We start from the raw sequence: 27,495 nt of genomic DNA, 5'->3' as shown, positions 1-27,495 counted from the left end.
CGGCCCATGCGGGGATCGAACCGGTAACTGGCCATGCAATTACGCGCATCTTTTGATGGCTTCAGTCCTCTTCTGTTAGGTTTCAAAATCGGAATTGGGTTTTTACAATGGATTTCAAAAGTACAAATGAGACTTTCCAGATATGGTCATGACTCTTGCTTCAAACTCTTAAATTTGTCACACAGTCTTATTTATACAAAGCTCTGCTTCTTTTTGAACATTTTTCTCATTTTACTTGACGTCTGCCTAAGCAGTACCAGTTTCCTCACAAGACAGGAAATAGTGAGAGATTTGGTAAATGAGCAGTTTCTAAATTGAGTGAGTGTTCTAGTCATGTCTGATGTGTATGTGGTCAGAGTATTGACATGTAAATGTTTTATTAAATCTCTGCCATTTGGGGCTTGTTTCAGGTCGCAAAGGAGTTTGGCTTCCAGAACAACGGCTTCTCAGTTTACATCAATAGAAACAAGACTGGAGAGATCACAGCGTCGTCCACCAAGTCCCTCAACCTGCTCAAAATCAAGTAAGTGCCCACTGGGGAGGGGAGGGGACGGCATCGGGGGAAACGGCGACACCAGTTATGCACCAAGGTTGCTCCGTTCTTCACGCCTGTCTCCTCCTCACACCTCTCTAATTACAGCCCACTTTACTGACCGAAATGCAGGTGTTCTTCTTGCCAGGTGTTGAGCAGTCACACCAGGTCTGCGGTCACTGTTGAGCCGATCTGATTGACTTGCTGAATTCTGAGATGTGAGTCCCTGAGGAGAAAGTGATGGCCCCAGGCCGCGTGTGCAGCTGCAGTCTCAGGTGCTGCTCTGGAGAGAGGGGCGTTGCCCGCGCTCTGTGCGGAGGTCCAGCTCGGGGCCTGCGTGGGGGGTGGTCAGAGGGCCGGCAGGGCAGTGGCCCACTGCCCACGCCACATTTCTTCTGGCAGGACCCCCTGGTGTGCCTTAGAGTTGGTCACAATGTTGGGAGGCACCTAGAGTGCAGAGACCTTACTACAGTGCACCGCAGCTGTGTCCAGTCACGTCGCTCCAGGCTCCTTCCTGCTGCTCGCTCTGCTTCACACTGGCCCCTGGGATCCCAGTGAAGAACCTGGGTTCTCTGGGGGCTCTGCCTCAGCCTGGCATACACATGATGCTTCCCTTTTGGGTCTCGCGATGTCGGCAGTCTGTCTCCCTGCATGTATTCAGGGTTCGTGAGGATTGCTGTTGCACTGCTCTGTGGCTGGGCTTGACGTGTGGTTGAGCTGTCCATGTGGGGGCACTTGGGAACAGCCACTGAACCCGGCCCTTGCTGTTCCGCATGCCACAGCCCCACCAGTCACCTGGGAGGGCCTCTTGATGCTCGCACTTTTCTCACTCCATTTCCATTTGCTATAAATTGACTGTATACGTGTATATCCTGAACTTTGTAATTCCAAATCTGAAGTCCTTGGCTGTCTAAATCTTGTTCCCGTTGTCCCTGCCCACCCGAACTCATGGTGGCTTGTTTCTCTTGTACATTTGGTGACCTTTTCTTGAGAGCTTGTACTAGACCAGACTTGCTCTTGGGGAGTCCTGAAGGGCCCCTGGTTAGTGGGTGTTCTACCGAGGGCTTGCGTTGGCTTCTGTTGGCACTAGGGGGTGCTGTGGGCCCAGTGCTCCGACCCTGCTCCCGTCTTTGGTCTTCCCTGACCCAGTGACATCCCAATTCCACGCCGCCCGCCCACACGGCCGTGTGCGGCACAGCAGACTCAGGGTCTGCCTTCCTCCTGCGTAGTGGCTGGAGGCTGATGGGGTTCCTCCTTGCTGCCGGCTTTGAGCCGGTGGACTTTTCCCCATTGCTGAGACATCCTCAGACACCGGCTTCGTGAGAGTTTCAGGCCAAGCAGCCCGCTTTGGGCGGGCAGGCTCAAGCCTCATCTCCGCTGCCCAGAGAACAAGTGTGTGAACCAAGCACGGGGTTGCTATAGTGAGCGTGCCAGGGGCAGCTCTGAGCTGTGTTCCCGGCTGCTCTTGGTTGAGCTACTCTCGGTTGCTTGCACCCTTTGGGACTCCTCCTTTTCTTTAGAGCTTAGCAGGGCATCTTAGAGTATACTCGTTAAAAGTGACACAGCAGCTGAGCCCAGTATTTCATAGCTGGACAGTGGTTAGGAATATCTAATCTGCTGTTAGAAATGGAAGTCTCCAATTACAATTGGCAATGTCATTGCCACTAAGTGAGGAGAAAGCACGACATACTGAAGAGCTAAGGCCAGGCTCTGCCGTCCTGAGCGTTGTACCTTGTGCTCTGGCTTGTGGGTCTAGCGCTCTGGCAGCGTGTTCTTCCATTCATTCTCTTTTTTCTGTGTGTGTGTCTTGTTGGCAACAGTTAAATTTTTACCAAATGGGGCTGTAGCTTTTCCTCCAAGACTGGTGTTGACTTTTAGTGTTGCAAACCATGTCTGGCCACGCAGAGGCTCGCGGTGCTGCTGTAAGCGCCCAGCGTAGCAGATGTTGGCTCACCTCGGGGTAGCAGTGTGGCTGAGGGAATCGGGTCCGCAACGTGCCAGCAACGGGAGTCTGATCAAGGGGGGACTGCAGTTTACACCGAACGTGATAGAAAACAAAATACTGCCATTTGAAATGTGAATTGTGGCAGCTTTTGTAAAAACCATACATCGGCAGCTTTAAAAACAAACAGAAACTCTTCTGTCCAGCAGGGCCACCACCCTGCAGAAGGAAAGCCATGTGACTGCCTGTCTTTGGGCATTTAAGTGCTATTCTCCTGGTGGCAGGAAGCCGCAGAGGCACATGTGCCTGTCACTGTGGGAGTGGCAGAGCACGTCATGAGGCGGCTTCACTGGGGACCTTGTGTGGCCATTAAAAGTGACAATTAGACACGGACTGTATTTGGAGGGATTTCATGAGGATTTGTTGCATGGGAAAAGCAAGTGCAAAAAGTGTGTCTTTGATAATCTCATTTTCTCAGGCAGTGGCATACATGTCTGTGTGTGTACGTGGGTGTGTGTGCGTGAACGTAGAGAGAAATGTGGGGGAGGTGAACAGAGGGCTGGCTACGGAACGAGCAAAGGAAAGTGGGAGCCAAGCGAAGAGTGAGAGGGAGGGAGAAACTGCCTAGAGACCCAGTCTGTATGCTGTGATTGTACAGGGGGCCTGAACCGCGTGGCTCCAATTACACATGGATGTTTTTCAATAAATATACAGTTGGATTCAACCAACTGTGGATCGAAAACAGTATTTCCCATCCGCGGCTGGAGTCCACGGATACGCAGGGCCCACTGCACTGTCTACGTCGTGTCACATAAGGGGCTTGAGCATCCTTGGGTTTCAGTATCCGTGGGGGGTCCTGGAACCAGTTTCCCTCAGACACCGAGGGATGACTGTAGTTAAGCTTTTGGGGAATCAGAAGGTACATGCAGATTTCCGGCTGCACAGGGGTTGGCACCCCTAACCCCCATGGTATTGAAAGGTCAACTGTGTATCATTTGTGTGAAACCAGATGCTAGGTATATGGATGTGTACCGTAAATGGTAAAATACGGTTGTGAAAGGAATGAAATGGCAGTCCCAGAGCACCTGCTGCTGAGCTTGTAATGCTGAGGAGCACGGGAGAGATGTGGAGAGAATCAGGTCTCCTAAAAGTGGACACCTCGTTCCTTAGGCTTTCAGGATGGGTGGTGTTGGCTTTTCGCAGATGTCAGTCGATCTTGCACGTGTAGGTCGTGGAAGAAAGGCAGGCAGGGCGTGATTTGCATGTGTCCTTTGAACAGGCATGGCGACCTCTTGTTCCTGTTTCCCTCGAGCCTTGCCGGACCCTCATCTGAGATGGAGACGTCCGCCCCGCCCGGGATAAAGGCCCTGGGCGCCCCCAGTGTGCTGGAAGATGAGATTGACCAGTACCTCAGCAGGCAGGACGGCAAGATTTACCGGAGCCGCGACCCGCAGCTGTAAGTGCCCCGGGGCCTTGGGCCGCTGAGGTGCCTTCAGGCTCAGTAGAGGGAGTGTGTACACGACCTGTTGTACAAAGTAGCTGATGAAAAAAAATGTAGGTTTGAGTTTGACCATCTGTGCACATGAACTTTCACTCCAGGTTAGTTTGTCGCTTTTTCTCATTGCTTGGATCTCAGTGTATCCCACATGGACTTTTAAAGTTTTCAAGCATTTGGAACTAAGATTTGAAAGACGGCAGGGTCTGTAAACCGAGTCTCTGCCGTGATGTACCCTGGAGATCCTTGACAGCCACATGGCAGAAGGGACTTTAGAAAGTGGGACGGGCAAGAGGAAGGAACAGTGGCGGGCTGACACTTGGGTTCCTGCCAGAGCAAGGTCCTCGTTCATGGAACCTCGTTCAGTGGTAGCGGAGCAGTTCCGGCACAGCGTGCACGCACGTGCTTTCCATTCTGCACGCGTCGTTTGCTAAAGCTGGTGCCCTTGAATAAGCACAAGGTCACAGTGCAAAGTTATGAGGATATGGCACATGGAGAGGCACACTGTCACCCGGGATTGTATAAATGCACGTGTTGTTTGCTGAAAATGTGCCCTCGAATAGTCACTTCTCACCTGGGTCGTATGCGTGCTGGTGCATGTGTGTGCTGCTTAGGTTTTGCAGTTCTTTTTATGGAAACCAGTTAGGAGCATCTGAGTTTACAGTGGGGGGTGTGGAGTTGTCTGAGCGAGGGTTGCTTGTCTGTGATGGAGTCTCTATAACTGCATCGCTCCGTAAGCATGACGGGTGCTGACACTGAGGTGTGGGGCTTCCAGGTGCTGTATTGGCAGCTTGTCTGTCTTGCATTAAAGGACCAAGTGGCGCTCAGCTGCTGTTGGCATGGAGCCACTAGCCTGCATGCTGCTTCCATTTGCCTTTCCTTCCAGCCCCGCCCCTCCGTCTGTGTCTCTGAAGCTTCATGAGGAATCTTTCAGAGGGCGCTTGTGTGCGTGTGGTGTGGGTGTGCAGTGTGTGCGTGCATGCTGACCTGTCATCTGAGCCACAAGAGACTGCCTATCCAGAGAGACGGGCCGTCTATTCAGAAATGTAGAACTCACGTGCATCTGAGAGTCTGCCCCCATTTAGAAAGAGATCTGATTGAGCCCAGAGGGACCTACACGTGGCTTTTCCACCAACCGCTCACCGGCCTCATCCCCTGAGCACATCTCCAGTGTCGTGTCATGTGTGGAGCTTCCAAGGTTTCTGTGACTGGAGGACGGAAACCCGCCCACAGAGCCAAGCAACCTGTATATGTTCGTTTCCAAAGTGGCTGTTTTTTACGTACCACTCTCAGGGTTTTTGCTGTATCCCTGGACCACCATTCTTAATGTTTGCTTAACATTTTCATTTAAATTGACTTAAAATCCATTGACTTTGTTTTTAGTTAGTGTCATTTTAAGCAGTTAGTATCCACGAAGTCACAAGTGTGAAGTACTGCTGAGCTTTTCCAATTGCAGATCAAAATCACACTGTGAACATTCCCCCTGTACCCTGTGAGCTAACTCGCCTGGGGAGGGAAGCACTTTACGGCGGGTGATGTACGGGGAAACGGCAGAAGCGGCGGGAGGCAGCGCGGAAAGGCCGGCGCGCTAACTGCTCTCTTTCTTTTGCCCTGTGCTCTTCTCAGATGCCGACATGGCCCTTTGGGGAAGTGTGTGCACTGTGTTCCTCTAGAGGTGAGTCTGGGGAGCGAGTTCCGGCAGGCGTGATGGCTGCCTCCCTGAGCCATGGAAACACCTGAAGCCCCTGCCCTTGGCCGTGGTGGTTGGGAGAATTCCCTGTTAATTACTGCCCTGGGCCTCGTAGTCGCACTGGTGCCCGCTGGCTGCACAGAGGACGAGCCTTATTTATGGGTGCGACCGCCCGGTGGGCTGGGGTGGCTGAAACATTTCTCCTGCTCTGACGGAGGGGCCGCGTTTGCAGTGGGCTCCTTGGACAGTCCTTTTAAAGCCTGACACAAGCTGGCCTGGTGGTTTTCATGCTCGTCACTGTTTTGATTTACGTTGCCCGGAATCTCACGTCTCCTCCGTTGGTTAGTCCTGGTGAGACTGAGAGCCAGTGTAATAATGCTGGCTTCATGGCAGCAAGTCCCCCCCAGTTCCCCTGATTTCCTATGTGAGGCTCCTCTTGCTTCATCTGGGGACTTTTGGGGTTGTTTTGCAAAATTGTCCTGATATTTACTTGACTTAGCGCATTTTATGTTTAATAGAGATTCATTTCATCTTGCAAAGATACCTGGTACACAAAGAAAAAGTCGTCTGATGTAGAACAGGAGAGACCCAAGCCCTGTCCTCCCTCTGTGCCCTCAGGGGGGTCTGGCTCTGTCCCCGTGTCTGCTTCTGTGTGCCCTGTGACCCCGGCAGGTACATGACCTACTGACTGTGTTTTGGCAGCCATTCGATGAGGACTACCTAAACCATCTCGAACCGCCCGTGAAGCACATGTCTTTCCACGCCTACATCCGAAAGCTGACTGGAGGGGCCGACAAGTAAGCACCCTGAGCGCGGCCAGGCCGCACCCCTGTGGCTTCGCTTTGTGTATCTGACCAGTGTTCCTGAAAGCCACTGGCGTATGAATGAGACACACAAAGGTCAGGGTCTGGGCACGAAACATTGGAACTCATGACTTTGCCCTGATGGTAGGAAAGAAACAGCTGATGCAGACTCTGATGCCCTGCTGTAATCCACAGTGCCCGTAGTGCTGGGCAGCTGCCAGGCTGCTGATGGCCACTGTGGAGGCCCCTGGGGGACCTCACTGATCCTCCTGGCGACTTAGTTGTATGTGAAGGTGGGTGAGAGAAGGTGTGATGGTGGCCACTTGTGTCTGTGGAGTCGCAGCTTTTCCTCTGCTCTTTGGACAAACTGAACCATGCATTGGACAGCCCCTGTCAGCCCTTTGCCCGATGGACTCGTGGTGCCTCTGGAACTTCTGTCTGCAGGCTCAGCATGACAGACGCTCGGGGGAGGCAGGGTGGGCAGTGGAGGCGGGGCGGCGGGCTTTCCTTGAGTGTGGCCGTGACGGCGGCCAGAGAGAGGCACACGAAGAGTGTTTTGATTTAAAACCACGTCAGACACTAGCCTGTGTGACCCCTTCTGTTGCCTGTGTGCTCACCTCACCAGAAAGTAACGGGCTGCGTCCTGTGATTTTATAACTGCTGTCAGTGCAGCCACCGGAGACGCTGACTGAACTGGAGTCAGCAACATTCTGTGAAGAATGTCACATTTGCCTGATTGTAGTTTTTCTCTGACAACCCGCTGACATCCTGAAATGACTTTTTAAACAAGTTAGACCAGGAGAAAACAGTCCCACCAGAAACCCATTGCTGCCTGTCATTGGGTAAGCTATGGAACTTTCTGGACAAGGGAATGAGCAGAGATCTTTTGTGCTGAAATCCTCCAGCCTTTCATCCCTCTCAGTCAAGGACCATTGTCACATTGGCACCATTGGCACATTGGTAGCTGTCATTAACATGCGGACATGGTGGCAGTCATTGCTCCCAGTGCCATCAGACCAGCGTGCCGGTGGCTGTGAAGATGAGACTGAATTTTGGGGACCATTTTGTGAATGGGAAAACGGGCAGCGGGTGGAGTCAGCTTCACCCCAAGTTCAGGGCGGGGCCCAGGACTTCCTTATAACTACAGTCTCCTGACCAGAATTTTTATTTTGGCCAACGGCAGAGTGAAGCTATTGTTGCATTTCTGAATCAGGCTTTTCCTACGAAGAAGAGTTCTTTACAAACAACCTAAGAATGAGACTCATAATTAATGAAACTTAAATAGAACTCTTTTTTTCTCCTCAGTGATACAGGTTAGGTCTGTAGATGTGCAACAGCATTCTTGAAAATATTTGTGGATGTGAGTGACACACGGTGGAAATGAAAATCATTTTCATAGGAGAGTAGTTCTGCCTCGCTGTGCAGGGCCGAAGCTGCGCTCCACTGGAGAGTTCCAGCACCTTCCCCTGCTGCCGCCACCTCATGCGTAGCTCCTTCGAGCTCTGCGCAGAGGTGTAGGACAGCTGGACGTCATTTCCAGTCTCCTGCTCAGCTGCTCTCCACCATAAGGTTTAATTAAGTTGCCTCTTCTTACCCAGGGGGAAGTTTGTTGCCCTGGAGAACATCAGTTGCAAGATTAAGTCAGGGTGCGAGGGGCACCTTCCATGGCCCAATGGCATCTGTACGAAGTGCCAGCCAAGCGCCATCACCCTGAACAGACAGGTGAGCTGCTCACTGCGCCCGTCCAGGCTGTGGCGGGCAGGTTTACCTTCATGGCTGAGAAAGGAGTGGTTCCTTGGAGAGCAGCTGCTCTAGCAGAGGGTGGTACACATGGCACACTCACACTCCTTTGTGACTGGTGACCCTTGTGGAAGTCATACACCGCAGACATTATTTACAAGATTTGCAGCTTGCCTGACAAGCGTTGGAGGGGTTTCGGTTCGCTCTTCTGTCAGCTTGTGTGGAGGCAGAATTTTCCTGGTGACTGTTTAAAATGCTCATTGGTTGTGACTTTACCTTTTGAGAAACCGTGGCCCTGGAAGCTGGTAACAGACCTGTGCTCAGGGCACCTGGCCAAGCCAGTTTAAGAAGAGAGCTGAGCTGGGCTGAAGGAGGAGGCAGAGAACCAGGGAAAATTGCATGTGGTTATACTGCCTTTCCCGCCCTGGGCCCTGCCCTCTAAGAGTGGAGAGTGGCCACCCCCCCTGCCCCGCCCCCACCCCGCCCACATGCGGTTCCTTGACTGTTTGGAGCCCTTTCTTCCTTTTCTTTCTCTCCCTCCCTCCACACTCTTTGTTGTTTTCTCACTCTTTTTGAAAACTATTCTTTCCCCTAGAGATTTTGAAAACCTCTATTTTAGATGCAATCCCAAAAAGATTAATTTGAATTTCTTGAGGAACCCCACCCCATCCCACCTACCCACTAGAAGTTGAAGTGTTTTTAAGGGCAGCGCATGGTCTTAAAATGTGCGTGTGTGTTTTAAGAGCTAGGTAAAGGCTATTTATGAACGGTTTGTACTAGAAAAAAATAATTTTTGATGAATATTTTTATTTAGTCCATTGTTGTTAACTCTACAGAAATACAGACACGTGGACAATATCATGTTTGAGAATCACACAGTTGCTGATCGCTTCCTTGACTTCTGGAGGAAGACAGGGAACCAGCATTTCGGGTACTTGTATGGACGGTACACTGAGCACAAAGACATCCCTCTGGGCATCAGGGCTGAAGTGGCGGCCATTTACGAGCCTCCTCAGGTAGGGCCTGCGCTCACAGGGCTGTCCGCGTTGCTGGGTTGGGAGGCTGCGTGGGTGCCCTTGCAGACCGTGTGCTGCTTTCGCACTGGCCCAGTCTGTCTGGGTCTGTGTGTCTCTGTGCACACGCGCACGCAATACTTGTTTTCTGAATTATTGGAGAATAAGATCATGGCCGCTAAATATTTCAGTGTGTATTTCCCCAAAATAGGTATTCTCTTACATACCATTTATCAACTTAAGTAAATTGCACATTGATAAGTGTTTTTATCAAATCTGCCGTCCGTATTCCACTTTTGTCAGTTGCCCCCAAAGTGTCACACAATTGCTCCCTCTCTTCTCACAGTCCTGTATCTCGTCTGCCTATGCCTGCTGTCAGTTATCGCAGGCGTCGTGGAATTAGAGCGTCACAGAATTACTCGTTCCTTATCCCGTACCACACAACTGTGTCAGAATAACAGCACCGAAATTATCGCCTGTGAGGACTGAAAACAGTCGAAGAGTTTTTGGGAGGGAGGGGAGAGTCCTTAGGGTCTCGCCCATGAGGGACCAGCAGTCTGTTACTGTGTTTTAAAGTCACTTGGGAGGTCCTCTCTGTATGATTAAGCACCAGCTAGTTATACATTGATGCTCGTTTGCTTTATAATATCTTCAGTACTTAGGGCTTGGTTTATATGCTGTGACGACGTTGAATTCTAGTTGATGATGTACTTGCCGTCATGGGGGGCGGGGTGCACTCATGTCTGCAGTTTACTGTGAGATGGAACAGAAGTCGGGTTGCGGGGACTAGAGGATGGGGGGCATGGAGGTGCTGATGCTGGCCCAGGTGTGGGCTACACGGCTGTTCAGTGTCAAGTTCCTTAGCCTGCTGTACATTTGAAATTGTTCATAAAAAATATTGAAATAGAAAAAAAATTGCACATTTCTAAAGTCAGATCTACGCATAAGGTATTCGTCTTCATCCTGTTCCCTCCCTTCTTCTGCAGGTAACCCCACCTGTGCTACCTTCTGGTTTAGACTTCTAAACCTTGACTTTTTAATATAAGTAGATACAGATACCCGTACTTTCCTGTGCTCTGTGTCTTTGGGTCTGTACTGTACCGTACACACCTTTGTCACCTGCCTGTGTTCTGGAGAGCGTGCTGTGACTGGCCTCCTTTTTAAGTAAACTGGGGTCTGAAACTGCAGGCTCCTGGCCTCCGGCTGGCATGCAGATCTGTGGCTCCGGCATCAGTGCCATGTCCTACCTGGCAGTGTTTACAGATTTGGAGTGTAGTCTTACCCCCTCTGACGTTTCTTGTGTTTACTGAGAGCTGTGGGTAGACGGGTGGACGGAGAGAGTGTTTGCGGAGGCCCTTGTGTCACTTCACCTGAAAGGAGACACTAGGTGGCAGCAGACACCCCACCAGAGGGGCCCTGCTCTCTGCCCCCAGAGCACAAGTGTGCTGCAGTCGGGGGGTTCCTTATGGAAGCACGTTCAGTTTTTCCTAGGGAATCTGTTGGAACAGAAGCCTCTGGCGTCCAAACTACTGACAGCACCATCAGAGCTCCCAGTTTGGGGGCCTCTGACAATCTCCAGCTCATTAGCAATCGAAGCTCATGCTGCTGCCTGTTGTGAAACGAGGTACTCCCGTTTTGCCCCGAGTTGGGGATTTGACCTCTGCTCTGGAGGTTCATGATCTCCAGACGGGTATACCAGCAACATCCAGTTCTTCGGTCGTTTTGCCAGAGTTTGACTAATTTATAAGCATAGGCCAGTTAGGAAAGGCGGTTTGGGCTCACCTTCACTATTCTGTTTCTGGGCCGGGGCTTCCGCTCGGCAGCGTACTTCTAACAGTGACCCATGACCTGATTTCACTGCGGATTAGAGATCACAGCGAGCGCTGTCCACGCGGGCATTCAGGCTGCATGTGAGCCCACCAGAGCCCGAGCCCGCCTGCCTCCCTGAGCCGAGCGTGCTGCCCACCAAGCAGCCGGTTCCCGACTGCAGGTACCTTTCCGTTTGCTGAGGGCCGGCGTGTCTGCCACGTCTCACTCAGTACCTCGCCTGTGAAGCCGCGCGCTGCCCCTGCAGGAGCCGCACATGTGGTTCCTATGGCTGTTTTCTGGGACGGATGTTCCCTACAGCTCTCATTTTGCCTAATCTTGCCAAACCGGTCGGGAATAAAACTATTTATCCAAGGGAGTTTTGAAACTAACTTCTTTCCCCAATAAGGGCACCTTAGAAAACTGCGTAGGGACCCTGCTGTCCTGAACAACCCACACTTGATATGGAACTGACAGGACAGCCTGAGCACTGCTTCACTGTTCTCTGAGTCTTTGTTTTTTAATTATTATTTTTATTTATTTATTTTTTTAATTGGGGAACAGTGTGTTTCTCCAGGGCCCATCACTCCAAGTCGTCGTCCTTCAGTCTAGTTGTGGAGGGTGCAGCTCAGCTCCAAGTCCAGTTGCCGTTTTCAGTCTTTAGTTGCAGGGGGCACAGCCCACCATCCCGTGCGGGAATTGAACCAGCAACCTTGTGGTAGGGAGCTCACGCTCTAACCCACTGAGCCACCCGGCCGCCTCTTTCTGAGTCCTGACTCAAAGCGCAGTGCAGCCTGGGAAGGGAAGAGCCTGGAGGGCCTGCTGGGATGCATCTGATTGCCTTGAGCTTCTTCCACTGCTGTCACTCTCCCTTTCGGCAGAGGGAGAGCAGTGTTCCTCCGTGACGTCTGAGCCAGAATGGGGTGGAGCCGCTGTGCGGCTTCCCTGAGCCCGCTCCTCTAACGCCAGTTCTCTCTTTGACTCCCCGACAGATTGGCACACAGAACAGCTTGGAGCTTCTTGAAGACCCAAAAGCTGAGGTGGTGGATGAAATCGCTGCCAAACTTGGCCTGAGGAAGGTAGTGAGGCCTTCGCGGGGCCCCGGGCTCTGTGTTGGGGACACCAGGTGGGCGGGGCCTCGTGCGGGGCTGAACTCTGAGCTCTACAAGGTCGGGGGCAGGCGGGCATGCTTTGAAACCTCACTTGTGTTTATTGGGTGCTATTAGCTTTTATGTTTCTCCGATTTAAAGTAAAATGTGAGCATTTCCCTGAGCATGAAAAGAACGAGCCCAACACGGGCTGTTCACTTAAGCTCTGCCAGCCACGCTTCTGGGGGTCACTTCAAGGCGGAGGAAGGAAGCCGGGAGCTGGTTCTTCCTGCCGTTTGCGGACTCCACCCAGGCTGTGTGCCCTGCCTGCCCCGAGGCAGGGCCTTGGCTGTGAGCTTCTCCCTCGGGCACCTCTGCCACCTGCGGCCAAGGCCCATTTAGTATTCATTTTCTGCCCCTGCGCTGGAAGCTTCTGGGTTCCCTCTTCAGTCACTGAATTTTCTTGTTTATAGTTTAGCCATCTGAACATGTAAGCCTTCCAAGTTTTACTGGCAGTTAGGAGACAGGGAAGAATTCTCTTTTTGAGTCTGTTGATCTAGTGTATCTTACATCCTTGGTAAAGTTCCCAGGAACTTCAGAGATGTGTTTTTACAAGTACATGTTGAACTGGGGATTTGAACACATCTTAGAAGTTCACTATTGGTAGCCATGTGAGTTTTATTCTTTACTTCCTAATCAGTTTAGACAGTGAAAAATAAATTCCCTACAGATAAACGGTGGAAACTGGAAATGTACTTAACCTAAGAATGTTACAGAGCAAAGTCACTATACCATCATAAGAAAAAAGTTTTAAGGAAAAAAGTGTCCTTTTATTTTTAACAAGGAGTCCGCATCTTGAGTTAGGGTCATATTTCTGTTTAAAATCTGTAAGTTTCTCTTGTTCACAAGAGAAATTGGTACGGTTTTTGACCTGTGTGTATTACAAACGCATAGTTCATGGTCCTTGTGACATTGATAGAGGATCTTAAGGTTATGTCAGTGCCTTTCCCCAAAACACTGGCTCCTTAACCTCCATCCATCTTGGGTTGGTTTGGGTTCTGCCTTGTTTACTGTTTACTTACATTGGTCATGTATCTTTTAAGTCTCATTTTCTTCATTGCTCTCCTCCTTGTGGTTTTCGTTCATCTGGGCTTTTTAAGGAAAATGAAAGTCTCCAAAGTTGTGTGGTCATGGCTGCAGGAGATGGACCTGAAGGGTCTGTGTCAGGGTTGTACTAGAGAGTGTCCCAGGCCCCAGGTCACTTCTCTGAGGGACACTAGCAGGGTGTATGCCTGGATTCCAGCCCCGCTAGTAAACCTGCCAGCTAGGAGGCTTGTGGGCACGGGAGGGCCAGGATCACAGAGCACAGACAGGCACTGTCCCTGCAGCAGGGCACACTGGGGAGGCCGGCGTGAGGGTGTCCCGGCGACGGGGCTTCACGTCCTGTACCCCCAGGTGCTTTCTCCAGCCCTGCAGCGGAGCTCAAAGGAGCAGCCGGGACAGGTGCCTGAGGCACGTGCCGTCTCTAGGGAGGCTGTTTTCTCCTCACGGAGAAAGCCCCGCGCCTGGCACCTGTCGCCTTTGTGTGCTTGCTCTTGTCCGTCGTCCTCTTCGTGGCATGCGTTCCCTGGGCTCCAGCATTCTGTTCATCGTGTCGGCTCCAGACGGGCCCGCACCTGGCACAGTGCTGGGCACGGCCTTCCCTCCCCGCCAGTTGGGGAGCTCCGCTCGTTTGCCCTCCTCTCCAACCCAGCAGCAACGCAGGGTGGCCAGTTGCCCCTGAGCAGTCCCTGGAATCCCTGGTGTGGCCTGGTAGCTTAGCTGAGGGACCGACTCACCTAGAAAGAAAGAACTGGGTCTCTGGAGTCCTTCACTGAGAACAGTTGCTAAGCTCTCTGGGCAGAAGCCAGGAAACATTCGTCATCTGTTTCAGGGAGAGACTTGAGATAATTTCCTTTGTTGTGCAGGTCGGCTGGATATTTACAGACCTCGTCTCGGAAGACACCCGGAAGGGGACAGTCCGATACAGTCGAAATAAGGTGAGCTGGGTGGGAGCGCTCTCCGAGCCTGAGCGCGGTTCCAACCATCTCTGGCCCTCGCTCTCGGGGGCTCTGCACAGCTTGTTCTGGCTTTGAGACCAAATGATTTTCAGCACAGTGTTCCTGATAAAGTAAGGCTGGGTCTAGTGTGTCTGCCTTGTAGAGCAAAGCCCACCCAACCTTTCCACACCAGTGCTTTCGCAGGCCAGACATGGGGCTGCTTGCCTAGTGCTTCCGGCCTTACAGTCACGCATGGCTTTACATGAGCGTCTCAACGGCTGGAGACTACAGGTGTTTTCACCGTAGTTCCTGACATGTTGTAATTTACTCCTTCGTATCTTCCAAAGAAGGAACAGAATCGTGTTTTGACACGATGCTGGAAAACGTGATAGGCTGGTTCTCTTCTCTTAGGACACCTATTTCCTGAGTGCGGAAGAGTGTATCACTGCAGGAAACTTCCAGAATAAGCACCCCAACATATGTCGGCTCTCTCCAGACGGACACTTTGGATCCAAGTTCGTTACTGCAGTGGCTACAGGTATCAACGGGGACGGTTACCTTGTAAACGTTACTGCTTGTTAGTATGTTTTGTTCCTTCAGCAGCTTCTCATCCTTATTTTCCTGTAAGACCCAGTTTTATGTAGCACATAAGATATATGTTGTATGTAACTTATAAGACTGGGTCTTGTATTAATTTTTGCTCCAAAAGGCGCGGTAGAGCTGATTGTTCGGTTAGGTCTTATTTTTGGGGAAACACGGTAGGTTTTCTTAATGGGCCTGTGCAATTATAGATTCCTCTTTTGGGTTTGTGGTAAAAATCCTGAACATAGCAGCTTCACTCACAACACTGCTAGAATCGGGGCCTCCGGGTCATTCTTCTCTAGCCCACTCTCTTGTCCCAAGGCCAAGTTGTCTGGGTTCTGGATCTGAGCTTGGGGGCTGCCTTTGCCCCTTTCCAGTAACCAAAGATGGCTGTGGTATCTGGGAGAAAAGAGATTTACTGCTTCTGTCACTTATGAATGGGAGTGTCATTTTAAGGAACCATTTTCATAAAGCTTTTTTGAAAGGGGCGTGTGTGTGTAACGTTATGTATGTTATGTTAGGTTTTGTGAACATCATAAATATATAATAAGAGATTGTGGTCTGTAAAAAAGTGCCACCAAATCTTTTATAACATAATTTGAAACTTGGAGAGCCCAGTCATAAAAACAGAATTTGTTTGGTCAGTTTTATAAAGTAAATACTGACGTCAGTTTGTACCCCTGCAGGGATGGTCATTCAGTTCGTTCTTGGTAACCATCCTTCCCCTAGTTCTGTGGTAAGAGGCACCCTCTTGTTTAGCAAACGCCAGTTCACAAATGGCCCAAGCATGTCAGTTGGCCTGTTCCTATTGCCGGGGGAACCACAAAGAAAAACTTCTTTACACCGCCTGCGTTTTTAAGATCTGCTGGCTTATGACCCATTTTGATTGACAGGCGCCTTCTTTTTGAAATGAATGTGCTTTGCGGAGCATTGGCCGGGCCAGCACCCTTCACACGTTAGTGTGAATCAGTTGAGTCAGATTTATTTTCCTGAATTGTTGGGTCAGGTGCTTAAGGGAGTGGATGGGGTTTTGAGGAGAATTATAGGAAACAGTAAATCTGCAGCACGGAGTCCTTCCGTAAGGGCAGAGGGCAGACTGGGCGGGGCCTGTCATGATGGGGACATGAAGGGCAACAGGACAGCGGCTGAGACTGGACGCCATGGACGGGAATAGAGAATAGATATGTTTGACATAAAATACACTTCACTCTCATCTCAGGTCATCATAAACGGGTTTTTGTGTCCATGAGTGTGCAGGGGACGGACACTCAAGGTCATGTGGGACGTGGAGCAGTTGTTTGTTGTGTGGGACTCTCCTGAACTCAGCAGGACCCCGGCCATCTTTGACTCCAGCCCGCTAACCCTTCCTGCCACCTTGGAGCAACCAGAAGCCAGCCTCACAGATTTCCAGAACTGCTGTTTCAGGCTCCACAGCCTGACCCTTTATTAACTGTTTCTGTCGGGAATTACTCGATGGGCCAAAAGGACTGGCATGTGTTTAGAAATGTAAACAGTGTCTAACTTGGGGCCACCTGGACCTTCAGTCACGAGTCACACTTCTTGTGGGGAGTTTGGAAGTTGCCATGGAATTTTTGCCTTTGAAAAGTGCCACTTCACAGAAAGGTCTTAGCGCTGACGCAGTGAGCAGTTCCCGTGCAGGCGGGGCCCTTCCGTGTCTGCACCGAGTTGTCCGCATCACGGCGTGGGATGCTCGCTCATAAATCACTCCCTTTCCCAGGGGCAGCCAGCAGAAGGGTGTTGTCCGAAGCACCACAGAGCTTCTTACTCCAAAGGAACGTGCTCTCTGTCTGGAGGTGGTTCTTGGCCAGAGATCTGGTGGCGCCCTGTACACCTGTCTGAAATGCACCTGCCTGAGGTCCCAGTGCTTGGAAGGGAGCAGTCCCTCCTGTGTCGGGCTGTCTCCCAGGAGACTGACCGTTGCATCACAGGGTCTGTGGTGCTTCGGCAGGTGTGGTGCTCTCAGCTGTCCCCAAGCTGCTGCTGAAGCTGCATGCCCGTCTGCGGGCTGGGGGCAAAGACTGTGTCCACAGATCCCTCCGCACAGGGCACTTCTCTCGCCTGACACCTTTGGAGCACTGGTTATGTGGGGGGCTTGCTCATGAGCCTGGAGGATCTCGTGGAAGGAAAAGCATTACAGGGCCTGAGCTTGAACCCCTGCCATGATGCCAGCGTCCATCTTTGTCATTTGGCACACCCCGTTCTCTGGGCTGTGAAAGGTCTTTTCTGAGGCTGCGCCTTACATTAGTAGCGGCGGAGTTCTTCCCGTCACGACCCCTTTCATCTCACTGTGGATGTCCTGACAGGCTCGTTTGGAAGGGGTTGAGCTAAGCGGTCAGGCCTCCTTTGCATACCAGCCAGGGTTCGGTTTCCGTGGAGGTAGAAGCAGCTCATTAGGCGTGGTTTCCTGTGACTCCGAGGGCAGGGTCCTTGCAGTTCCTGTCATTGAGTCCGCCTTTGGAGACCACCCATGTGGACCGAGTTGGCTGTTTCAAACAGCCTTCAGTTTTACAAATGCCGCTTTCTATTTTTCTCTGGTTCTCAAAGGTCAGATGTTTCTTTCTCTAACAAGCTATCACACTTGAATGATTAACGTAAAAACCGGTACGGTTACAGTGCCCAAAGTAAAGTGGTAACCCAGTGCGCACGTGAGGGCGGCGCCTCGCGCTCCCTGTGCCCTTGGGAACCTGCTCATCCGAGCACAGCAGGCTGGGCCGCCTGTCCTCAGTGTGAGTAGGGCCCAACGGCGGGTGCTGGATTTAGTGGGACAGCATTTGGAAGCCGGCTGCTGTCAGCCTTTGGTGTGCAGAGGCGAGCAGACGGCAGGCCCCGGGCCCCAGGGTTCCCGCAGAGGCTGGCTCTGCCCTCATCCTTCACTTTCTCTGATTGCTTGGCCATCAGGTCTGGTTTTTGATAAATGTTTGAAAGACAGACAGACAAAATTTCTGTTCCCTGATCAGTAATTTAATTCTATTTTTGTCAAAGAAACTAAAAGAGAGATATTGAGGGGTTTTTATATTTTCCAAAGCCTTAACAAATAGCGGATGTTAGAGTCGTCCGAGTGTAGCTGGGTTCTGGAAGTGCCTGTCTGTGGTGGTGGAAGTCGGCGGTGGGCACAGTCTGTCTCACCTCTTCCGGAGGCTCAGGGCCCGCCTTTCACAGCCGGCCCGTCCTTCTCTCCCAGCTTCTTGTCTCAGCCGGCTCCCTGCTCGGTGTGACATGACCAGCTCCTTCCCACTCAGCAGCTTTTGGCACTCACTCTGGTCCTTATGTGACGTCATTTTGGCAGTTTATGGAGTGGGATTGAGGAACAAAAGAGGAAGGTGTGGAGGGCGGTCCACGGTGCAGTGCAGGTGGTGACCTGGGCGGGGGCCATGCTGCCTGCAGCTCTGACGGTGCCCACAGCCACTACCGGGGCTGTGCCGCTTTCTCTGAGGTGCGCACTACTGTGCGTGTGGTAGAGACAGGTTGTTGCCGCCGCACACGGCTCTGTCTTGCTCTTCTCCCGTCTACTCCCATACCCCCCTGCCTCCCCTGCCTCCACGTGCGTTCCCCGTTCCCTCACACACGTCTGCTGGCTCAGGGCTCTGTCTGGCCTGACTGGAAACCAAGAGCCCAAGTAGTGGGCGGCACTGAGCAGTTTGTGCGGGTGTTGGAGAACGTTTACCAGTCTTGTTTCCCAATTTGGTGAGAACATGCCCCTTGGTGGGACCTGTTTGAGGAGCTGTAACGGTGCCTCCATGCCTGCGTTCAAGGCCTCCTGCTCAGGCTGCTCGTACACTTGCCGTCCAGCGTTTTTGAATTCTTCCCCATGGCAGACTCCTAAGAGTTGGTTTGCTCTGTGCGCCCGAGGGGAGAAGTATCAGATACAGACTTGCTCTGAATGTCCTTTGGTGGATTCTCACTGAAGGTCTGTCTCTTGCAGGTGGTCCCGACAACCAGGTCCACTTTGAAGGGTACCAGGTGTCCAATCAGTGCATGGCGCTGGTCCGTGACGAGTGCCTGCTGCCGTGCAAGGACGCCCCCGAGCTCGGCTACGCCAAGGAGTCCAGCAGCGAGCAGTACGTGCCCGATGTGTTTTACAAGGTAAAAATACAATGGTGGGCAGGCGTCGAGTAGCTGCAGAACGGTGTGGACACTGGCTGCCTGGGGCCTGACCGGCCACACTGGCTGCCAGTCAGCCGTGGTTGTTTAGATCCCAGCTTGTGGGTGAAGGATTCCAAAGCACTCTCAGGCTTGTTGTCAGCACTCCGATGGCTGTGATGTTAGGGCTTACAACTGGAAGCGGAAATGGCGTGCAGGGCCTGGGATGTGTAACACCGGACCAGACGTTGCAGCACACACGCAGCTTTGGCTTCTAAAAACAGGAAGACGGTGTCTGTCAGGGCCTCCCCAGCAGTGAAGAATGGAGCTGTGAGGGCAGGACCTAGGCTCTCCTGAGCGGTACAGGAGTCTCAGCGAACCATTGAGACAAACAGGTGTCCATCCTTAAGTCTGTTTCTTGTGACAGCTGTGAAAACTTTTTATTGAAAACTATCCGGGTTGGATATGTAGGTGTTCGGTGCTTCCTGGCAGGCCCAGAGACACGACGGTCTCACCGCAGGTCGGGACTTGTTCCCGGTCATAATCGAGGCACCTGGCACCACCTGCCGCCCGGAGGACTCCTTAATCTTACACCACAGGGCAGCTTCTGTGTGTCTGAAAGTATTTTGTCTTCATTTTTGAAAGACCTTTTCTAGGTTGCCAGGTTTGCTCCACTGTTGCCTGATTCATTGTGTCCAACGGGAAGTCTGCTGTCACCTCATGTGTCCCTCTGTTCAGAATGTGACATTTCCCATGGGCTGGCCCATCTTCTCTAATCATTGGTTCTTAGCCCTTCGGTCGTGAGTGCCTGGTGGTTTTCCTCAGGTATCCCGTGTTTGGGGTTTGGTGAGCTTCTTGGACCTGTGGGTTGATGGTGTTTTGGGGCCGTTGTGTTCATTTTCTATGGCGGCCAGGACCAGTGGCTGCAAACCAAGCGGCTCTAAAACAACGCCCGTGTCTCATCTCATACTCTGTGCTCAGGAGTCTGGGCAGAGCTCGGCCGCATTCTCTGCTCCAGGTCGTCCGGGCTGCAGTCATGAGTCGATCAGAGCCTGATTCCACGAGTCAGGAAGTGCTGGCGGCGCTGAGCTCCTTGGCTCCTGCCCTGGGGCAGCTCCCGGCCTGGCAGTTTGCTGCTGCTCCCCGCAGCCCGCAGGCGCGCCCATCTCGCTGGCTGCTGCTGCTGTCTCGCTGGGGCTCCTGTCCTTCGCGTTGGCCCGCCCAGGTGGCCCAAGGTCATCTCCCGATGTTAAGGTCCGTTGGTTAGTAGTGACCTTGGTTACAGCTGAACAACCCCCTTTGCTTTGTGAGGGGCTATGTTCACAGGCATGGTTTTGCATCACATTCACAGTCCCGGGGAGTCGGGTGGGAAATATTTCAGGGCCGTTTTTAGAATTCTGCATGACAGCTGCCCGAAAAACTGTTCTTAGCAGTGGCCTTCTGGCAGGGGCAGCGCCTGAGTTCTCAGCCTTACGTGCAGCCAGGGTTGAAAAGAGTCCCAGGCAGGAGAGGGCTTTTGGTCTCCATGTCCCTGTTCACTCTTGCCGGGTTTTCGTCACTTGCCTGATCTGTTGCCAGGCCCTTCTGCCTGAGGACCATGAGACAGATGCCGCCGGTGCTCAGCCTCCCAGGCATCTCGGTTGGACGGTGTTTGGTGGGGAGCTGGCTCCAGCCCAGCCCCCACCTCTGTGGGTATGCTGCCATCTTCCTCTCACAGGCCTGTGTGAGCCAGCAGAGAGCGGGCCTCCCGTCCGGCATCAGTGGACGCCCCGGTCGGCTGTCTGCTCGCCTCTGAACAGTCCCCTCTGGAGTTTAGTCCATTAGTCCTCGTTGATCTTTGTTGTTTCTACAGCTCTAATTCATTTTAAAATGAAGTTTTTATCATTTTTTTCCCCTTGTTTGTGGGAGTAGCAACCTGCCAATTGTATCCCATTAGGAAGGGGAAATCCGGGTATCTTTTCATCATTCTTGCCCACATCTGAAATCCTTTGTTGTTCCTGATCATGTTTCTGTTCTGGAACTTTCCTTGTCGTCCTTTTTAGCTAAGAAAGAGCTTGCTTTGATCCTAGTGAAACGGCTCTGGTTTGCCTGTAGGCACACAGTAGGACCCCCAAGGATTGTCATTGCTGGCTTCCAACATGGCTGCCCACTTTCTAGGTGTTTCTTCTTACCCTCACTGCGCCGCAGGGTGAGGTTTCACTGTGACTGCTGTTGCTGTTGTCGTCCTTCCCATTTTCCAGGTGAGGAAATAGAGGCTCGCAGAGGGTCACACAGCCGGTGACTGGGAGAGGCACCAGTGGGGGCCCGTCGGAGGCTCTGAGCAGCCTCACAGCCCTGTAAACACTTAAAATCGTGACTCAGTTTGAATGTTTTATTTGCTCATTGAATGGAGAATTCTACAATGGATAAAAACCTTATTTGGTGGACCTAATACCCTGCATGAAACCTGCCGCAAAGATTTCCCTCTTACTGTGCCTGCTGACTCTGATTAATCATGATCCATTTTTAAATTGTCTCTTGTGAAATAGCCTACATGTAAAAGAGTCCATAAAACACGTGAACAAAAGTAGTAAACACGCACGTCTTCACCTATAAGAAGCAGAGCACAGCCTGCACCACAGGAGCCCTTAGGAGCCCTCCCTGAGCTGCCCATCATTTCCTTGCTTTTCTGATGATTTTTGCCGCATGTGTATATCCTCATATGCCTTGTTTTAAGCTGTATTTAAGTGAGACCCCCTTGTTTTTCTTCGGGAGCCCTGACTGTTCTTGACCCTTTACTCCTCCATCTGCAGTTTAGAATTCCTTGCAGGTTGCATCAAAACAAACAGGTCTCCTGAGGATTTCTTTGACCCCCTTTTCCGTGCAGGGTCCCCCTCCAAATGTGGGGGTACTGCGCTTGTGTCATGTCCATGAATGTCTCTCACACGAAGGCCATCATTTATTAGATGGCTCTTCCGTGTTATAAGTAGCATCACTTTAAAATTACGTTTTCAAACTGTCGCTGTTCAAAACTGGTATACTTGTGTTTGGAGCAACTTCGTTTGTTGGTTACTCGTTCCTCTAATTATATGTATATACACATTCACACACATACACAATCTCGCTCTGTCTCTCTGTCTCTCTGTCTCTCTCTCAGGTTTTCTACACAGACAAGTGTATTATCCAGAAGTGACATTCCTGCTTGTCCCTTCCTGTTCATTCTGGCCCCTCATTCTGGCCAGGGCTTCTGGAACAGTGTCTGCTGTCCCGCGTCCGGCACTTTTGTCCTGTTTTTAAGCACAATAGCAGTGCTTTCAGGATTTCATCATTAACTGAATTTGCTGTGGGCTTTATTGGAGTTTTTTGTTATTACCCTTTATCAGATTGGAAATTTGCGTTTTGTTCCTCTGCCTTTTGAGCTTCTTGTATGTGGCCGTGGGAGCCGTGTTACTTCCTTGATCAGGCCGTTGTTTTCGTTCATTGCTAACTTGCCTTAGAGCAACTAGACGTGCTTCCAGGACTGTCTGTAGCCCTGGAGGATTTGACACGCTCATTTCTCATGTTGCAGGAAAGTGCCAGTTTGAGCAAAGACCTGTGAAAGCAAACACTAAAGTAACCCTATGAGTCCTCCTGGAGGCGTTGGAATCGCACTTAAAATACACCTGTAAGCAGGACGCGCTGCAGTATTTGTGTCATCTGTAGTAACAAATTGGCAGCAATCTGAAAGTCCAGTCACGGGTATTAACATAATACATCTACGTGGACCGGTGTTACTGATCACTAAAGGCAGGCGTTTAAAAACTATCTCAGGATACGGGCTCCAACTCATGATGTAAAATTATAGATGTACCTATGTGTACGTTTTTGTGTAGTTGTGCATGTGTGTGCACGTGTCTGTGTGCGTATCCACGCAGAGGACAGGAGTGGAAGCTCGGAGGCCCATGGGGGTCCCGTCTGTCCAGGGTGCGCTGTGCAGCCAGTGAGACCTGGCCCAGAAGCACATCCTGCAGGCGAAGGGCTGTGCGTGCACCCTGGTGATGGAGGCCTGTGTGTGCCTTTGCTGGAGGCGTTCAGTGCTCCACACGGGCTCCCTGGGACCCTCAGGGAGGGAAGTGTGGTCCTCCCTGCACACCACGCGTGTGCTCCGTTCTGACTCACGGCGAGTCACGTTCCTCGTAGCACAGTTGACCCCCGCAGGAAGACATACATAACGATAACCACTGTTAGGCAGCAGTTCCTCCTCATTTTTCTCTGTTCTTGTAAATATTTAAATTGTAATGACACAATAAGTGAGTGTGGTGCACATGCAGCCCAATCATAATGTCTTGAAGGAGTCTTCTGCTGACGGCCACGCCGTTGCTTCGGGGGGGGGGGGGGGGCGCTGGTGCGCCCGTGCAGCTTTGCACGTGGTGCGGTGCTGCGGTCGCAGTCCTGGTCGGGCTGGGGAGGCTGCAGCTCCCCAGTGAAGTGGACCTGGACGTGGCTCAGAGGTGCTGTTTCGATGGCACTTGGGCTGGGAACCTGATGAGATCGGCAGGGAGTGAAGGTGAGACGAGCTCTGAGTGCCCGCGCAGCCCTGGGCGTCCAACGTGGGGGTGAGGCCCAGGGTGCTCCGTGAGCCTGCTCCCCGGCAGCAGTGGGGAGCCTGGAGGCCAGGCCGAGAAAGGGCTTCCTGGTCAAATGGCCCTCAAGTCCAGAATGGGGGTGTTGTTGGCACCGTGTGGCTGTCAGGGCTTTGACGAGCAGGTTGCATCAATGGTCACATGGGTGTAAGGGGGAGACTAGGAAGAACCGAGGCGGCAGGCAGACACTGCTGAAGCTGCGAAGGGAAGTGGGGCAGTGACAGTGCTGGCTGGGAAGTGGGCCAAGGCACGTTCTTGTTTGGGGTTTTTAACAGGAGACAACAACCTGCGTATGTGCGCTGGTGGCCGCGGTCCGGTGCAGGGTGATGGGTGGTGGAGGAGAGAAGGGAGGGAGGGGACTAGTGATGCACTTGACAGGGGTGCGAGGGACTGGTGCGTGGTGGGCAGGCTTCCAGGGCATCGAGAGGAGGCAGCCAGGTGCCAGCTGGGAGGGAGGTGGAGGACGGCGGGGACGGGACGTCTGCAAGTTCAGTTGCTCACCAGAAGCCGAGTTCTCTGCCGAGAGTGAGGCAGGAGGCACTGTGCTGGCAGGTTGCGGAGCCAGCATCTAGGCAGGAGGCGAGGACGGCCAGGATCAGGCAGTAGGACCTCTAGGTTGGGGTCACAGTCAGAGTGTCGTGTGCATCGGGAGTGCAGGTCTCCTAAAGATGAACGTCTGGGACATTTTAATAAGAAATGAAGCTTGTGTTTATTGTGGATTAGCAAGGAAACAGGCCTGCCCGCACCTGTCCTTGCAGCCCCCTGTGCACACGGGGTGCACGCAAGCTACCAGTGGCATCACCGCGGGGTCTGTAGCCTCTTCCCTCGGTCCAGACTCAGATAAGGGGCCAGGTGTTCTGCCCAGGTCCTGGGCCTCCCGCGGTGAGCAGGTCACACTGGGCCCCTTGTCCCAGGCTGTCTGGGTGACTGTTGAGGTGCCTGGTGTGGTGTGGCAGGCGCAAGACCTGAAGAGTGTGAGTCTCAGCCAGGTGGGTAGGAGCCCTCAGGGGCCACAGTCCAGAGGCTCCATCTAGCTTGCGTGTGCTTATGGTGGGTGTGGTGGGCGGGAGGAAGCCAGAAGGAGAGAGGGGGGGTGTGGGCCGTTCCGGCTGCGTGTGTGAGGACTGGTCTGCAGACAGGAGGCTTTCGCAGCAGCACAGGCATCAGATGTGAGAAGTGAGGTGGGTCTAAAGTCGAGGGTGAGACGCAGCAGGAAAGGGCTGAAAACCAAGTAGGTGAGAAGGTGATGCCTAATCCAGATGACACCGTCTGCCCCTGTGGCCTTTGGGGACGGAGCGGGTGTGCTGGAGCCGAGTCCTACAGGCCGTGCAGGGCTGCAGGAGGAGCCCGGATGGAGCCAGGTCTGTGGTTTGGGTGGTGTGTGTACTGCAGCTGTGCAGTGAGACTGAGCTGCTGGGGTGTGTGGGGTGGAGGTTCAGATGCTGACACTAGGGGGTTGCTGTCAGGCAGTCGCGGTAGGGACCGAGAATGCTGTTTTCAGGGTCATCTGCACAGAAAGCCCACATTTGGGCCCTGGAAGTAGATGAGAGGAGCCGAGATTGTTCCCAGGACAGAGAGGGTGTTGAGCAGCCCCGGGGAACCTGCTTTTAGAGGGCTGGCCCAGCTGGGGGCTGGGGGGGCCAGATTCCTAGCACGAGGGGCAGGTGTGGTGCCAGTGTGAGGAGTCAGGAAGAGGTGATAGGAGGCTGCAGCGGGAGGAGGGGCATCGCTCCCTGGAGTCGCTGGCTCGGCCGTCACATCCATTTCCACCTGTCCCTCAGCCACACACACGTGGGTTTGTCCCAGCGCCTGGCGCTTACCCCACATGCCCTGTGGACCATCCGTAGTTCATTCTGCGAGTGCTCTAAACTACTTGGGACAAATTCCCAGAACTGGCGTTATTTTGTCAACGGATGACACATATTTTAAAGGTTTTATGCATTCTCCCAAATTCCCTCGAAGAAGGTTGCATGGTTTACTCGGAAAAGCTGTGTGCAGACCAGCCCTGCCCCCGGCCCGCCCGCCCAGACAGCCCACTCTGGGACCCTGCCCTCAGAGGGGTCTCCCGTAGGTATCTCAGGGGGGTCTCCCATGGGTATTGAGAGTCTCCTGTGGGTATCGGTGATTTCTCCGTGAATCTCCTGCATGTGCTTAGGTAATTAATTGTAAGGTAGTTCATCATTTTGTATTCATGGTGAGGTCTTTCTATGCTAATCCTTAGTCATGTTGCAAACACAGGCCAGGCCATCATTTTCTCTGTGCTTTTCATACAAAGAACCCAAATATTTTCTGATCTCAAAGATACAGTGTTCCTTTGTCTTCATACTTACATGGGAAACAGTTCTTTACCCTAAAAGTGCATGTTTACTTACCTACATTTTCTTGTGGTGCTTTTATGACTTAATTTTACACTGAGATCCATAATCCATTTGCCCGTTGTTTCCTTATTTATTACAGCTCCACAATACACTGTTGTGTATGTTAGGGCAACACCCTGCACTGTTCAGCTTCTTAAAAGAAATGTTTTCATCACAGGGGTTATTGCGTTATTCAGGAAAGTTGATCAATTAATCAAGAAATTGCCAACAAGAAAAGAGCTTCTGAACAACACATGAACATGATACCCAGTCTAGGAGAAAGAACTGGCACCTGCTACCCCAGCTTGGCTGTCACTCTTCCCCTTGAGTGCGATGTGGCGTCTTGCTGAGCATGGTCAGCTGTCAGGGTGGTGCCTGCACAGGAGTGTGGTTGGGTTGTGCTGAGATCCTGGATCTGATGTGGACGGGCGGGTCTCTCACCTGCCCCGCCCTGCCCCCCAGCTGGCAGAGCTCGGGCACCTCTCGTTTCCTCGCCTTCAGTAGCCTCAGCACACCTTGGGTGGCCAGTGGTTGTGTGCTCATGCTGGTGAGCCTGGCGCAGGCGCCACAGTGCCTCAGAGATAAATGTCAGCGGCTGGGTGTTTGCACCTAAAGGCACTCTGTGGGTCTCATCAGCCTGACTGTTCCCTAAAGGTTGATGAAACAGTTGTGAGTTTTTCTTGTTCTATCCTGTGAAGTCGCAGGTCAAGCTGCTTGTGTCACTTGTTACCCTTCTCGCCAGTTCTTTAAGGAGAAAAGCAGTATATTCAGGATTTCATCCACCTTTTCCAAAGCAAGGTGCTGCTGCCCAATCCGTGGAGTTTGCTGCTATTCTGGCAGCGGCCCGCATGCCTTCACACTCTCAAAGACGGAGGCCCTGGCTTTCTCCCTGATGTCACCATGCTGGTGCCGCTATTTCCAGAGGTGGCCCTTAGCAGGTAGTAAGGCAGTAGGGACCTCGACTTCTGACGCTCCCAGTGTCTTGCTCCAGGTGGAGGTAGAGCCACTGATCCTCCGGCTGCTGCCAAACTTAGAGTATGGTGTCTTCCTCCTAGGTATCCCGCTGGCATCTGCTGATGCTCATACAAAGCTATTGCCTGTTAAGATGGGAACGAGGGTGGGGATCGGCTGGCCAACCATTGGAGTAAAGGCGTGGGGGAGCGATGGAAGTTAACCTGCTTTGCCCTGGGGAGAAGAGAGGGTGTGACACCTTTATCTTCTTGGGGAGCAGAAAGGTACAGTTGGGTAGTTAAATTTGTAAGAGAATGTCAGGACACAGAAAAAGAGAGAGGAGCTTTTAACAAGAAAAATCCCTGGAGGGGAAGATTAAAGCGAGCAGATGCTAGAAAAGTGTCTCTGCCTTTTAGAGCTTAATTAGATTCGAGGATGAATTCCAGATGGGCTAGTTACGTGTGAGTTGTTGCAGGTTATTTCTTGTAGGGGCAAGGGTATATTTTTGGAAATGGTGATTTAGTTTGATTGGATTCGATACCTGCCTCCTACCATGTGTCCTCCATGAGAAACTGCTGCTTCCGGGATCCTAAGACCCACTCAACGGCTCACATCTCGGGGTGCCCCTGTCGAAGCCGGTAGAACCGCAGAAAGCTGGGTCCAGGGGCCGGCCCGGTGGCTCAGGCGGTTGGAGCTCCGTGCTCCTAACTCCGAAGGCTGCTGGTTCGATTCCAACATGGGGCCAGTGGGCTCTC

General features: G+C 52.3%; 1 protein-coding gene across 1 annotated transcript in view; it reads left to right on the top strand.

The window, feature by feature from the left end:
* The window catches only part of NPLOC4 (NPL4 homolog, ubiquitin recognition factor), a 47,174-nt gene that overhangs the window by 7,159 nt on the left and 12,520 nt on the right, over window positions 1–27,495 (top strand). The window contains exons 3-12 of the mRNA XM_074320324.1: window positions 411–523; window positions 3,754–3,930; window positions 5,596–5,644; window positions 6,362–6,456; window positions 8,061–8,184; window positions 9,039–9,218; window positions 12,014–12,100; window positions 14,077–14,148; window positions 14,560–14,686; window positions 18,674–18,834. Of these exons, the coding sequence (XP_074176425.1) occupies window positions 411–523; window positions 3,754–3,930; window positions 5,596–5,644; window positions 6,362–6,456; window positions 8,061–8,184; window positions 9,039–9,218; window positions 12,014–12,100; window positions 14,077–14,148; window positions 14,560–14,686; window positions 18,674–18,834 (1,185 nt within the window). The remainder of the gene's footprint in view (window positions 1–410; window positions 524–3,753; window positions 3,931–5,595; window positions 5,645–6,361; window positions 6,457–8,060; window positions 8,185–9,038; window positions 9,219–12,013; window positions 12,101–14,076; window positions 14,149–14,559; window positions 14,687–18,673; window positions 18,835–27,495) is intronic.

Source organism: Rhinolophus sinicus, linkage group LG15, assembly GCF_036562045.2.
Source record: "Rhinolophus sinicus isolate RSC01 linkage group LG15, ASM3656204v1, whole genome shotgun sequence".
Lineage (NCBI taxonomy): Eukaryota > Metazoa > Chordata > Mammalia > Chiroptera > Rhinolophidae > Rhinolophus > Rhinolophus sinicus.
Note: the sequence above shows the minus strand (reverse complement) of the source record. Positions and strands in the feature narration are given on the sequence as shown.